At 37.9% G+C, this 15,843-nt stretch overlaps 1 protein-coding gene across 1 annotated transcript in view; it reads right to left on the bottom strand.

Moving 5' to 3' along the window:
• Positions 1 to 14,402, bottom strand: part of DOCK3 (dedicator of cytokinesis 3) — a 162,015-nt gene extending 147,613 nt beyond the window's left edge. The window contains exons 1-2 of the mRNA XM_081818562.1: positions 14,343 to 14,402; positions 13,568 to 13,722 (exon numbers count right to left, since the gene is read on the bottom strand). Coding sequence (XP_081674688.1) covers positions 13,568 to 13,713 — 146 coding nt within the window. The 5' untranslated portion in view covers positions 13,714 to 13,722; positions 14,343 to 14,402. The remainder of the gene's footprint in view (positions 1 to 13,567; positions 13,723 to 14,342) is intronic.
• Positions 14,403 to 15,843: the final 1,441 nt, after the last annotated feature.

The raw sequence follows: 15,843 nt of genomic DNA, 5'->3' as shown, positions 1-15,843 counted from the left end.
TATGGTTTCACTTATTTGTGGAACATAAGGAATAGCATGGAGGACATTAGGAGAAGGAAGGGAAAAATGAAACGGGGGAAATCAGAGGGGGAAACAAACCATGAGAGACTATGGACTCTGGGAAACAAACTGAGGGTTCTAGAGGGGAGGGGGCTGAGAGGATGGGTTAGCCTGGTGATGGGTATTAAGGAGGGCATGTATTGCATGGAGCACTGGGTGTTATACGCAAACAATCATGGAACACTACATCAAAAACTAATGATGTAATGTATGGTGACTAACTTAACATAAAAAAAAAAAAGATGAAGAGGGCTACGTAGCAAGGAAAGCAGGTGACCTTTAGCTGCTGAGAGCAGCTCCCTGGTGAAAGCCAGCAAGGAAATGGGAACTTCAATCCTACAATGGTAAGAAACTCAATCCTACCAACAACATCCAAAGAGCTTAGAACAATATTCCCCCTAGAGATTTCAGACTAGAACACAGCCCAGTTGTCACCTTGACTTTGGCTTTGTGGTAACCTTAGCAGAGAGCCCAGTCATGTCTTTGCAGACTTCTAACCTAAATAACTGTGAACTAAAAAATGGGTATTTTTTAAATTCATAGAACTTGCTGTAATATGTTGTGCAACAATTGAGAACTAATTCAGTTCCTCTCTCACTTCTTTTTGCCTCAATCTTTCCAAAGGTTAAGCTATTATTTATTTAGTTATCTCTCTACTTATGGATATTTAGACTGCTTTAAGATAGCTGTTACTACAAAAATAACACTCATATATGTGAACACAAGTTTATTGGTATCAAGTTGTTCATAATATATGTATACAATTTTTAAAATGTATTCTATGACTCCAAAAGCAAAAGCAACATGAGAAAAAAAAGATAAAGTAGATTTCATTGAAACTAAAAACTAAAAAAATAAAAAGGATGTTATCAGAAGGTGCAGACAACCTACAGAATGGGAGAACATATTCGCAAATCATATATCTGATAAATATCTAGTATCCAGGAAAAAAAAAAACTCCTACAACTCAACAAAAAGACAAACTGTAATCTTGAAAAACAAAACTGGAGGTATCACAATTCCAGACTTTCAGTAATATTACAAAGCTGTAGTGATCAAGACAGTACGGTTCTGGCACAAAAATAGACACATCGATGGAACTGAATAGAAAATCCAGAAATAAACCCATAATTATATGGTCAATTAACCTTCAACAAAGAAGGCAAAAATATGCAATGGGGAAAAGACAGCTCTTTAAACAAATGGTGTTAGGAAAATTGGACAGCTACATGCAAAAGAATGAAACTGGATCACTTTCTTACACCATACACAAAAATAAACTCTAAATGGATTAAGGACCTAAATGTGATGATACCTGAAACCATAAAAATCCTACAAGAGAGCCAAGGCAGTGACTTCTCTGACATCAGCCATAACAACATCTTTCTAGATATGTCTCTTAAGGCAAGGGAAACAAAAGCAAAAATAACTATTGGGACTTCATCAAAATAAAAAGCTGCTGCACAGCAAAGGAAATGACCAAGAAAACTAAAAGGCAACCTATGGAATGGGAGAAGGTATTTGCAAATGACATATCTGATAAAGGATTAGTATTCAAAATATATAAAGAACTTACACAACTCAACACCCAAAACCCAAATAATCCAATTGAACAATGGGCAGAAGACATTAATAGACATTTCTCCAAATAAGACATAGAGATGGCCAACAGACACGTGAAAAGATGCTCAACATCACTCATCATCAGAGAAATGCAAATCAAAATGACAATGAGATATCACCTCACACCTGTCAGAATGGCTAAAATAAAAAGCTCAAGAAATGACAAGTGCTGGTGAGGATGTGGAGAAAAAGGAACCCTTGTACACTGTTGGTGGGAATGCAAACTGGTGCAGCCACTGTGGAAAACAATATGGAGGTTCCTCAAAAAGTTAAAGATAGAATTACCCCATGATCCAGTAATTGCACTACTGGGTATTTGCCCTAAGAAGAAGAAAACACTAATTTGAAGGGATATAAGCCCCCTATGTTGATTGCAGCATTATTTACAACAGCAAATTATGAAAGTAGCCCAGTGTCCATCAATGGATGAATGGATAAAGAAGATGTGGTATATATACATATAATAGAATATTATTCAGGCATACAAAAGAATGAAATCTTGCCATTTGCATCAACATGGATAGAGCTAGACAGTATAATGCTAAGTGAAATAAGTTAGAGAAAGACAAATATCACAGGATTTCACTCATATGTGGAATTTAAGAAACAAAACAGATGAGCTAAGGAAAAAAAGAGAGAGAGAAGCAAACCAAGAAACACACTCTTAACTATAGAGAAAAACTGATGGTTACCAGAGGGGAGGTGGGTGGGGGGGATGGGTGAAATAGGTGATGGGGATTAAGGATGTGTCATGATGAGCACTAGGGGATATATTGTTGAATCACTATATTGTACACCTGAAACTAATGTTAACTCTGTATGTTAACTACATTGGAATGAAAATTCAAAAAAAAAATTCAGTTGTTTATAGCAGCATTATCAACAATAGCCAAATTATGGAAAGAGTCCAAATATCCATCAACTGATAAATGGATAAAGAAGTTGAAAAAAAAAAAGTCAAGATATATATATACAATGGAATATTACTCAGCCATCAAAAAGAATGAAATCGTGCCATTTGCAATGACATGGATGGAGCTAGAGTGTATTATTCTAAGGGAATAAGTCAGTCAGAGAAAGAAAAATACCATATGATTTCATTTATATGTAGAATTTAACAAAACAGATGAACATAGAGGGGAAAAAAAGAGACAGGCAAACCATAAAACAGACTCTTTTTAAATTAACATATAATGTATTATTTGTTTCAGGGGTACAGGTCTGTGATTCATCAGTCTTACACAATTCACAGTGCTCACCATAGCACATACCCTCCCCAATGTCCATCACCCAGCCACCCTATCCCTCCCACCCCCCTCCACTCCAGCAACCCTCAGTTTGACTCTTTATCATAGAGAACAAACTGAGGGTTGCTGGAGGAGAGGTGGGTGGGGGGATGAGCTAAATGGGTGATGGGCATTAAGGAGGGCACTGTTGTGATGAGTACTGGGTGGTGTACGTAAGTGACAAATCAATAAATTCTACTCCTGAACTAATATTACACTATATGTTAACTAATTGGAATTTAAATAAAAACTGGAAACAAAACAAAACAAAATATTCAGTTAATACATATATTTTTTAAATTTCTAAAAAAGGGACAAATAATCTATTAAAAACAGGTAAAGGACTTGAATAACATTTCTCCAAAGAAGATATACAAATGGTGAATAAACACATGAAAAGATGCTCACATCATTAGTTACCATTAAAATGCAAATCAAACCACAATGAGGTACTAATTCACATTCACACCCTGTAGGATAGCTAGAATTAAAAAAAAAAAAAAAGAAAATAACAAGTATTTAGTGTGGATGTGCAGAAATTGGAATCCTCACACATCACTGGTAGGAATGTAAAATGGTTAGGTCTCTGTGAAAAATAGTTTGGCAGTTCCTCAAAAGCTAAACATAGAAATACTATATGGCCCAGCAGTTCCACTTCTAGATATATACCTAAAAGAATAGAAGGCAGGCAATCAAATACATATATACACGTGTTCACAGTAGCACTATTCACTGTAGCCAAAAGTTAGAAACAGTGCAACTATCCAACAATGAATGAACAAATAAACAATTTGTGGCATAACCATACAATGGAATATTAATTAGCCATATAAAGAAATGAAGTACTGATGATACATGCTACAACATGAATGAACCTTAAAAACATTGTAAGTGAAGTAAATCAAGTGCAAAAGGTCACATATTATATATATGATTCCATTTATGTGAAATATCTAGAATATATAAGTCTATAAAGATGGAATGAAGATTGGTGGCTGCCAGGGGCTAAGCAGGGGTAGGTTGGGAAGGAAAATAAAGAACTACTGCTTATTAGATCCAGGGCTTCCTTTTGGGGCATGAAAATGTTTTGGAACTAGACAGAGGTGATGGTTGTACAACATTGTGAATGTAGTAAATGCCACTCAACTGTTTATTTTTAAATAGTTAATTTTACGCTATTTCAACCTTACCTCAATTTAAATAAATGTGTTCCATATAATTTTTAATATTTATAGCTCATCTGTGTCTTTCTTTTTGATTACTCTTGCTATTGGTATATCTATTAAAATTTGTTTTATTGAAGATAATTGACATAGTGTTATATTAGTTTTGGTATACCATCCAATGATTTAACAATTCTATACATTTCTCAGTGCTCATCAAGATAAGTGTACTCTTCATTCCCTTTATCTGTTTCACCCCTCCCCCCCACCTCCCTTCTGGCAAGTCTGTTCTCTGCATTTAAGAGTCAGTTTTTTTTGTTTGTTTGTCTGTTTTGTTTCTTAAATTCCACATATGAGTGAAATTATATGTTATCTGTCTTTCTCTGACTTATTTCACTTAGTATTATATCCTCTAGGTCCATCCATGTTTTTGCAAATGGCAAGATCTCATTCTTTTTAATGTCTGAGTAATATTCCATTGAATATACTACACCTTCTTTATCCATTTATCTATCGATGAACACTTGGGTTGTTTCCATACCTGGGCTATTGTAAATAATGCTACAATAAACATAGGGATGCATATATCTTTTCAAATTAGTGTTTTCATTTTTTTGGGTAGATATCCAGTAGTGGAATTACTGGGTTATATGTTATTGTATTTTTAGTTTTTTGGGGAACCTCCATACTATTTTCCACAGTTGCTACACCAATTTGCATTCCCAACAACAGTGGCATACCAACAAACCATAAAACTAGAAGAAAACATAGGCAGTACTTTCTTTGACATCAGCCACAGAAACATTTTTCTAGATATGTCTCCTCAAGCAAGAGAAACCAAACCAAATTAAGCTACTAGGATTACACCAAAACAAAAAGCTTTTGTACAGCAAAGGAAACCATCAACAAAACAAAAGACAACCTACAGAATGGGAGAAGATATTTGCAAATGATATATCTGATAAGGGGTTAGTATTCAAAATATATGAAGACTCAACACCAAAAAATAGACACCAACTCAACACCAAAAAAAGTAATCCAATTTAAAAATGGGCAGAGGACCTGAAAAGAGGCATTTTTCCAAAGAAGGTATGTCTATTTTTTCAAAGTTTCTTTTTTCAGATAATCAGTTTTTATTTTACTGACCCTTTCTTTAAGTTCTGTTATTATATTATTTTCTTCCTTTTGCTTTCTTTAGGTTTACTTTGTTTTTCTTTTTCTAGCATCCCAAACTCAAAATGTAAATCATTTATTTTTCATTATTTGGGGGTGAGGGGTTACTTGCCAATGACCTGGTTTGTTAACAGTTGGTGTGTAAACATTGAGGAGGTACTCAGCAAAACTCAGGGGCACAGGAAGGCATCCATATGCTGACAAATGTTCATGCAGTGTTTGGGCAGCCACCGCAAGGGCCAGCATGTGGAGGCAGCTAAAGGAACAGCTGTACCATGGCTCTTCCATGAGGGTAATATGATGTGCTTTGTCAATGGCAGTCTTTGACCTTACTTAAGGTCACATCTGACTCTATGTTGGATTAGGGAATCTAAGGGTTTGTGAGCAACTTTCTTAAATTTTAATTTTAATTGTATCTATGCGCAACAGCGCTTTAAAAGTCAAATAGTTCAAAAGTCTTTTTTTGGTTGTTGTGGTGGTGAAACCTTCTTTAATCAAGACACCATAAACCATCAGTGAGCTTCATGTCTTCCCCCAATTTATACTATATCTGTTAAGATCAAAGCATTTTGGCCCAACTTGGATGTTCAAAATTCACCATTACCACAGAGTGAGGTGGTGGGGAAGAGAACAAGATCTATTTAACAACCTTGGCTTCTCCATCCTCTGACAACTGTCAAAGAGTGCACTGCTCCTAAGGAAGAATCTTGTGGCAGCAAAGCAAATAAGCAACGAAATCTTTCATTTGTGTCTTCATGTCTTTCATCAGTGATGAATATTTTCATTCTTTTCTGTTTTTCTGTGGTTCTAGTTAGGTGTTTATTATCCTTTCTCATTCTGTTCTCCATATCCCATAATACTTCTTTCATATTTCTCTTTGCTACATTCTGGATAGTTACACTCATTTATTCAACAAATATTTACTGAGCACTTACTAGGTGGCAAGCACTGTTTCAGGCACTTGGGTACCTCAGTAAACAAAATAAAAACATCGCTGCCCAGGAGGAGCTTTTATTTAAAAAGACAAAATGAGGAAACAGACAGTAAGTGATAAACACAATAAGTGACTAAACTACATAGAATGTAAGAAGTGATAAATGTCATTTAAAAAAAGAGGGAATAAGGTAATTCCTCCTCTGTTTTTTTTTTTTTTCCTCCAGAAGAAAGACAATTTTATTTTCCTGTAATGATATCACTGGTTATCTTAGAAAATTCTGTTTCAGAGTGTAAGTGAGGCAAATCTGCATAATGTTTGTCATACTGGTTATGTGACACATATACATTTTATTTAGTAAATCTTAAATTGTTATTAGGTGTAATACTTGCTAGGAAAATTCACATCTCCCCACATTTCTTTTTTTTAAATCACTTTATTGAGGTATGATTGACATGAAAAGCTGTATATATCTCATGTATACACCGAATGAGTTTGTAGGTAAGTATATACCCATGAAACCATCACCACAATCTATGCCATAAACATATGCATCACCTCTAAAAGTTTCCTCCCACTGTAATTATTATTACTACTTATAGTGTGAGATAAGAACACAACATATGATCTACCCTCTTGCAAATTTTTAAGAATACAACACAGTACTGTTAACCATAAACACTATGCTGTACAGTAGAGCTCTAGAACTTATCTGATGTAACTGGAACTTTGTACCTAATATTTCTGCATTTTCCTCTCCCCACTCAGGCTCTGACAATTACCATTTTACTCTCTGCTCCTATGAGTTTGACTATTTTAGAGTCCTCATATAAGTGGTATCCTGTAATATTTGTCCTTGTATGTCTAGCTTATCTCACAAAACATAATGTCCTCCAAGCTCATCCACATTGTTGCAAATGGGAGGATGTCTTTCTTTTCTTTTTTTAATCAAAGATGAGTTGATGGTATATGTGTAAGTTTTTTTCTGGGCTCTCTGTTCTGTTCCATTGGTCATTATGTCTGTTTTTATGCCAGTACCATACTGTTCTGATTACTGTAGCTTTGTAATATATTTTTTAATTCAAGTACTATGATGCTTCCAGCTGTGTTCAATTGTTTCTTCTCTTTTACTGGCATTTATTTTCCCAGCCTTAAATGAATTCCTAAACTACTTGGCAGTAGTACATTGTGCATGTTAGGTATACATAAAATGTTTTCTTAATGACTGAAATATTCCCTGTGTTTTGCCCTTTGCTCTTCTCCCATGTTCTCACTTTTTCAGATAGCTTTGTTTCTGCATACAGAAACTATTCCCATGAAAATTCTCATCTCCATCTGTGACATCTCACCTGCATCCCAGATGCCCCCACTTCATGACCTGTGGGTTGTTTGGCTATCACTTCAAACTCAACATAGCCCAAATTGAACTCATCATTTCCTTCACTCAGCTGGCTTCAATAATTATAGCACCATTCTCCTTGTCTCCAAGGTAAAAAAAAACCAAACCACCCCATTGAGTTATAGGTTTTAGAAAAAGAAAGAAAAAGTGATAAGAGAAATAAGTTTATAAATGTTACATTTAGAAGACTACTCATCCTTTCAAAAAATAATTATTGAGTACCTACCATATGCCAATACTCTATTAGGTTCAGAGGATTTGCTGGTGAATACGATTAAAAAAATCTCTGTTTTCGTAGTGCTTACAGTCCAGTGATAGAACACAGAAAATAAAAAGGGTAAATATGTAAACTATTTAGTACGCTAGATGGTCCTAAGAAAAAATATAAAGCAAAGAAGTGACACTGAGAATATGGATGTGTATGTGGGAGATGGTGGTAATAATGGTTTCAATTCTAAAGATTTTATTTATTTATTTTGAGAGAGAGAGAGAGACAGAGAGAGTATGAGCTGGGGGGGCAGAGGGAGAGGGAGAAGCAGACTCCTTACTGAGCAGGGAGCCCAACGTGGGAGCCCTATCCCAGGACCCTGAGATTATGACCTGAGCTGAAGGCAGATGCTTAACTGACTGAGCCACCCAGGAACCCCTGGTGGTTTCAATTCTAGATAGGGTGGCCAGGAAAAGCCTGAAAGGGTGATATTTGAGTAAAAACATGAAGAAGGTGGGGATGCAAGAACCATGAGGATGTTGAGGGAAATAGCAGATGCAAAGAAAGGCCCTAAAGTAGAAACGTGTTATATTTTCAGGGAATAGCAAGGAGGCTATTGTAAACTAGACTGATCAATGGGGGAAGGATAGGAAATTAGGTTATAGGGGTGATGAGGCTCAGTCCAAATCTTAAAGGGCACGATGCCCTATCTTCTCTAATCTTATTACTAGCCTCCTTATCCTGGGGCTTTATCACTTCATGTCTGCAACAGCTTCTAACTTATCTATTTTCTAGTTTAACCTATATATTACCCCTGTGATAATCTCAAATCACCACCTTCAACATGTCATTCATGTCATCCTTCTGCTCAAGGATTCATTAAGGGTTATCTAATGCATCAAATCTAAGTCAGTGTCCAGGGTTTTCAGGGCTATCCTAGACTTATTTAATCTGTCTCTAACACATTTTCTGATTGGACATTTACTGAGTTCTTTCTCTGTTCAAGAGGCTGTGAGCAATTGGGTAAGAAACAGGTTCCAAGACCTGGAGTTTACTGTCAATACAAACCTTTTCCCAGCTCTCATAACCTCTTCTAATTTCCTTCTAATTCAATACATTGATATCTTTGTTGTGTCTGACTCATGCTTTTGCCTTTGCTACTTTTTGTGCTTAAGTATCTTCTCTTCTTGATTGCCAATAAAATCCAAAATTCTTTCATGGCTACAAGGCCCTATATAATGTGGTCCCTGACTATCTCTTCAATCCCCTCTTGAGATATCCTTTCCTTCTCTCACTTGCAACATTCCAGCAACACTGACTGCCATTCAGTTCTCTGAATATACCAAGCTTTTCCCTGCATTTAGTCCTTCTCCTGCCTAAATCACATTATCCACTCTTTCTGTTTACTCATACTTTAAGCCTCAACATGGATGTCATAAGAGCCTCCCCTCACTCCAATATGCATGAGGTTGCAGAGCACTCTGCATGATTTTCCTTTATAGCACCTATCACACTTTTTAAACTACATACTTATTCATATGATCATGTGTTTGGTGATCTCTCTAGTAGAGAGAGGTGGTCTCTCTTCTAGATCATAAGCTCCAGGAAGACAAGCAGATATTTCTCTTGCTCACCTCAGTATCCCCAGGTTCTAGCCCAATAGCTGGTAGGTGCTTAATAAATATCTTTGAACAAATGAATTAGTACCCTGTCTGGACCCTAGACACTCTTTAATTCTATTACTTTCATTTTCTCCAAAAGCCCTTTCTCCAAGAGCCTGGCTTCTCAGTCTTTCAATGATCCTCTTCTTCTCTGACTTCTTTTTTCTTTTTAAAAAATAGTTCTTTGAATATTGAAAACAAAACCTTGGTGACAACTGATCTAGCTCACCATGACAGAAAAAGACATCTCTCTCAGTGTATATTACATGGTAAAGTTGACTGTATTTCTTTCCCAAACTATACAGTTTAATCCTAAATACAAAGCAAGGTCTAAAATGTAATTGATTAGAAAAAAATATAAAACAACCAATGACTTAGAGAAGACTACTCATTTTTTTAGCTTAAAAAACTCCATAAAAATTTGCCTAAAGGGTTGTATTTTTTGTTTGTTTTTTCCTGACAGCTTATTGTGCTTAAAGTCTTGCTGCATGTCAGTAAGACATATATCCTAATCTTACTTTTCCACTTAGCTTTGGTACTTAAAATCAGGAAAACAGGTTTCACACCTTCTAGAAATCTTGTAATGCTCTGTTCAGACCTTGTCAGGGTCAGGGACATTCCTTTTTAGAGGGACATATCCCTCTAAATCCCAAGCAGTTATTACAGGGGCTCACAAACAAGAAATTCTTAGTAAATATTTGCTAAACTGCTCAATTAAATACAAATTCCTTGATTCACAGAGGACAGAATGGTTATTTGATCACTTCTTCATTCATTCACTCAATAAATATTTATTTAATGCTCCAACTCCAAAGTCCTGTGCTTAGCACTGGGCGGGGGGATGGTACAAAGACACATAAGAAAGTTCCCATTCCAGTGGGGGAAATCTACATGCACATGTATGATTACAATTTAATATCTAGTAATGGAATAAAGCTAGATACAGAGTGTTATCATGGGCACAATGAAGTTTCAGGGCCTGATTATACTCATAAATACTGAGGAAGGTTTCATATAGCTGAGTTTCAATGGACAGGAGTTTACCAAGCCAGCAAGGATAGGGAGGCATGAAAGAGCAAGGCATGTTTAGGGAAAGACAACTAAGTCATCAAGATGCAGAAAATAAGGTTAGAGAAATAAAATTATATCATGCTGGACCTTTTATGTCACACTAAGTAACAAGGGCTTTAGCTTAAGTGGGGGCTGACGTGAACGGTTTGCATTTTTAAGAGGTAAGGGTGGTCTGCTGTGGACAATAACTCAGGGTAGGAAGGCAGTAGATTCAGGGAGTCTGCATTTGGGAATAAATGTGGAGAATCTGGGGTGAAAACAGGGAAGGGTAGGGGGAGTGATATGATTGATATTTGGGAGTCAGAAGTTGATAAGATACAGTGATTAATTGAGAAGGGAAGGAGATAGAGAGAGAGGAACCTAGGAGGATGCCAAAATTTCTGACATGGATTTCTGAGCAAATGATAATGCCTTTCACTTGATTTAAGGAGCACAGAAGGAAGTATATGTGTAAGGAAAGAAACTGAATTGAGTTTAGATATGCTGAGGTAGAAATGTCTGAGGGACATCCAAGGGCAGATGTCTGGTAGGAAAAAGGAAATGAAACTCTGAAGCTCAGGGGAGAGGTCTTAATCAGAGATTTAGATTTCAAAGCTAAATATTTATGATTTTGTACAGAATGATAAAATGTCACAAAAACAGTTACAGCTACTAAGGCCCTACCAGCTGCTGCTTCTTCCTTCCTGCAGATTGTTTAATACTCATCAGTCAACATCTATCAGGATGTGCTATGCGGGTTTGCAGTTTGTCATTCACAGGAGCCTCTCTAGGTTTGCCTGTGGGATCAGCAATGAGACTCAGAGTGCAGGAACATCTGGTCCTCTCTTTAGCCTGCTCCCTCTGCTCACACATGTTCTCAGGCACAGAGGTGAGTGTCCTGGCAATACTGAACACTAGACTAGCACTGTTTGATTGGTAAACTGATTGCTCTGTATCAACACTCTGTGCACCTAATGTAATACATCCCTAACCTTTCATGATTTCTGATAACTGCTTCAAGGCAGTAATATATGACCAGTTTAATACCTAATCATTAGGAAAGCATATTTAGTTGGTATCATCAGCTCAATGAACTAAAATTTTTGAGGGCTTATACAATGACACAAATGCTAATGGAAAGAAGAAGGAACACTTATCAATTAAACCTAGATCTAAAATTCTGCGTATTAGTTCACTCTTAAAACTGAAGAAAGTAAATAGTATTTTTAATTAAGGACCTTACAAGTTTATTATGTGAATGGGAAGCTGGTATAGTTCTCTAATGTCTAAGGATTTTTAAATGACCAAAACATTTCCAGCAACTCTACAAAAAAAAATTTTTTTTACCTTTCTTCTTTAAAAATGTTTTATTGTTTCTTGAGGTCCAATTATAAATAATAATCCCCAAGATAAAACAACTGACACACTGATGATCCTGCATGGATTACAAACCACAGCAGGGGTGTCTCTGCTGGGCACAGGCACTGTGTGAGGTGCTGGGATCACGGAAAGAGAAGACACAGTCACTAGCACCCAAGGATCATAAAGTAGGGTGCTCTGGTTTTCAAACTGCAACCCAGGGACTTTCAGTGGTTACACCCAGTACCGGGTGGAGGAAGGGGAATAGTGAGATTCCTATTTTTCCCTTTTCCCTCCAACAGTAAAGTAGCTCTATTTTATCTATTTCATTTATTGAACTTACTCAAAAAATGTAGCTTTTAGAAAGGATTCTTCCACATACAAAAATAAATAATAAAGTTTACAAACCTCTGGCCTAGTAGAAAAATAGGAGCAGCCAGAATCTGCATCCACACAGCCCAGTACCCGTAGCTACCATCCCAGCCACAACTGCCTTTTACCACAGCCTTTCGAGACATACATACTGGGAGACAGCCGTGACAAGGAAAACCCACATGCCCTCATCAATGAGTGTATCATTTTAGCTCTATGCCAAAGTGAAACAAGGTGCTTTAATTTTCGGGGCAAGGTGTGTCAAGATCAGAGGTACTGTGGAGCATGCAAATTAACGGCTTTTCTTTTGTACTGTTATAACTTCCATTTTAAATTTTCCTACATATAACATGCAATTGGAAAAAATAGAACAGTTGTTTTCAAATTTTAAGTAAACAAACAAAAAAGCCCCCCCAAAACCATAAAGCACTCTGAATACAGGAAGTTTCCAAGCAATATAAAGTATCCCCAAATTTATTTTCTCTCTGCCCCACCTGGAGGACAACCAGAGAAACATCTGGCCTCCCTAAAATTAGCTACAACAATCATCTCACCCCATCAGAGCCTTGCTGGCCTGTAGAGAAAGCGAAGCCTAGAGTGTCTCCTTGACTCCTCCCCACCTTTCAAGAAGGAAGCACTGCTGCAGTTGCTCATGCTTCAAGGCTTCATTGTTCTACCAAGATATATGGTCTACTGCATATCAGCCCCATTCTGTGGCCTCTCTTCCAATCCAGGACAAAAAGGAATGATGGAGTAAGACCAACCTTCCCTTCTGTCCAGAAGATGCTCTCCCCTTTGCAGGACTAGAATGGCATTGAGGGCTGAGGCTGCTCTCAGATAGGAGGACACCATTAGGTGTCAATAGGACAGCCTATTCCTATTTGCCTGTGAACCCTCTCTTCCACATGCAGCAAGGCAGGGCCCAGGGCTTCCTGCTTTCTAGAGCCGAGCCTCTCTGCTGAATTTGCTTTGTTCTGTGTTTCTCCTACGCGTTTTCTCTGGTACTGAATAGATGCATCCTTTTCTTTCTGAGGTGGTGACAGCCAAGACTGGGATTTGAACTTCCATGTGGAAATAGGCATAGGTTAAAAAAGAGGCCACACGTGACTTCAAGGTACACTGGGATTTGAGGCAAAACTCCCAGCTAAGTAAGAGGTTACTTTATCTTGTTTTTCCTTCTCTGTGCATCTATCTTCTCTGAAGGCCAGAGATGCTTATGACCCAGGCAATACCATCCTTACACAGTCTCAACCTCACCACAACCTCTAGTAACTTTTACCTGATCTGCTTGCCTTCTCTCATATCATATAAGGAAAAGAAGACATCGGTGTCTTCCCCAATGGTATTGTAGGTGAAACTCTTCAGGCTGAGGAAGAAGTGGTGTGGCACTGGCATCCGACAGGTATCCCCATGACGTGGGCGCATTGTATCTACCTAACGAGGAAGGCAAAAAACAGTGATTCCTATTTTAATTATTCAGTACACTGATCATAAATAAAATGAAAACTAAATGACTAATTCTCCTCATACTACCAAAGGGGATTATGTAAGAGAGACAGAAGGGGTCTTCTCTGCTAGTAGGGGAGCGCTGTGTCAATATGCTTGGTTTGGGACAGGCAAATATGCAGCTGAGAGAAGTAAACTGAGTGAAGGAGCTATGGGAATGGTAATTCCAACTTATGAGTGAACTTAATTATATAGTGGAGATATTAAGTTCACTCATAAGTTGGAATTACCATTCCCATACCATTACCATACACTTGATTTACAATGTTAGATGGTAATAGATACCATTCTAAATGACACTTTTACTTTCTCCGAGACAGATTCATTTTAGTCTCCCAGTCTACGTTATTTCAATTGTGCTTATGTAAATTTGCACAGAGGAGTGAGGGGAGACTGGCTATATCTGCTCAGAGGTCAGGGCTATTTAGATGAAAGGCATCACAAGATCAAGATGTCTGTGGTGGCTATCATTGCCTGTTGCATCCCCATGCTGTGATCTCTTAAAAGTGCTGTGGGAAAAGACTGGGAGGCCTACTTAAGCTGCTTACCTGGGATGTGCTTTGCTGGACACTCTGCCGGCTGGATAAGTGCTGTGGAAAGAAAGAAAAATTCACTCATCTGGGAAGGAAACTAACTTTTATTAAGCACCCTCCATACGCTAAGCATTCTGCAGCCTTTTACATATATGTTCTCACTTAATTCTGATAACCTTTTTAGAACAATGCTATTTGTACTTGATGGAGGCAACTAAAGTTTGGTGTAAGAAAGTGATGTGTTGATTGGGCGCCTGGGTGGCTCAGTCATTAAGCGTCTGCCTTCAGCTCAGGTCATGATCCCAGGGTCCTGGGATCAAGCCCTGCATTGGGCTCCCTGCTCCGCAAGAAGCCTGCTTCTCCTTCTCCCACTCCCCCTGCTTGTGTTCCCTCTCTCGCTGTATCTCTCTGTGTCAAATAAATAAATAAAATCTTTTAAAAAAGAAAGTGATGTGTTGAAGATCATAGAGCAAGAAGGTGGCAAAGTCTGGATTCAAACCCAAGCCTCTCCAGCCCAAAGTACCAGCCAAGTCACAGGTGCTTGCTACTGGATTTGTGCTTTGGCACTATCCTCTCCACACTCTCTACCACATACCTAGCTGTAAGATCCAGTTTCTTTTTTTTTTTTAATTTATTTTTAAATTTTATTTTATTGTTAGTCACCATACATTACATCATTAGTTTTTAAAAAAATTTTTTAAAAGATTTTATTTATTCACTCGAGACACACACACATGGGGGGGGGGCGGCGGGCATGAGCAGGGAAAGAGGCAGAGGGAGAAGCAGGTTCCCTGCTGAGCCAGGAGCACGATGTGGGGCTTGAACCCAGAACACTGGGATCATGACCTGAGCCGAAGGCAGATGCTTAATCATCTGAGCCACTCAGGCGCCCTACATCATTAGCTTTTGATGTACTGTTCCATCATTCATTGTTTGCATATAACTCCCAGTGATCCATGCAATACATGCCCTCCTTAATACCCAACACTGGGCTAACTCTCCCCCCTACCCCCCTCCCCTCTAAAACCCTCAGTTTGTTTCTCAGAGTCCATAGTCTTTCATGGCTCATCCTCCCCTCCGATTTTCCACCCTTCATTTTTCCCTTCCTACTATCTTCTTATTTTTTTTTTTAACATATAATGTATTATTTGTTTCAGAGGTACAGGTCTGTGATCCATCAGTCTTACACAATTCACAGCATTCACCATAGCACATACCCTCCCCAATGTCCATCACCCAGCCACCCTATCCCTCCCACCCCCCACCACTCCAGCAACCCTCAGTTTGTTTCCTGAGATTAGTAAGAGTCTTTTATGGTTTGTCTCCCTCTCTGGTTTCATCTTGTTTCATTTTTTCCTCCCTTCCCCTATGATCTTCTGTCTTGTTTCTTAAATTCCTCATATCAGTGAGATCATATGATACTTGTCTTTCTCTGACTGACTTATTTTGTTAGAATAATACACTCTAGCCATCTTGCAACTGGCAAGATTTTGTTTTTTTTTAACAATATTAGATA

The sequence above is a fragment of the Leptonychotes weddellii genome, chromosome 1 (assembly GCF_054177405.1).
Source record: "Leptonychotes weddellii isolate Sample4059 chromosome 1, ASM5417740v2, whole genome shotgun sequence".
Taxonomy (NCBI): Eukaryota; Metazoa; Chordata; class Mammalia; order Carnivora; family Phocidae; genus Leptonychotes; species Leptonychotes weddellii.
The sequence above is the reverse complement of the archived record's forward strand: the minus strand, read 5'-3'. Positions and strand labels throughout refer to the sequence as shown.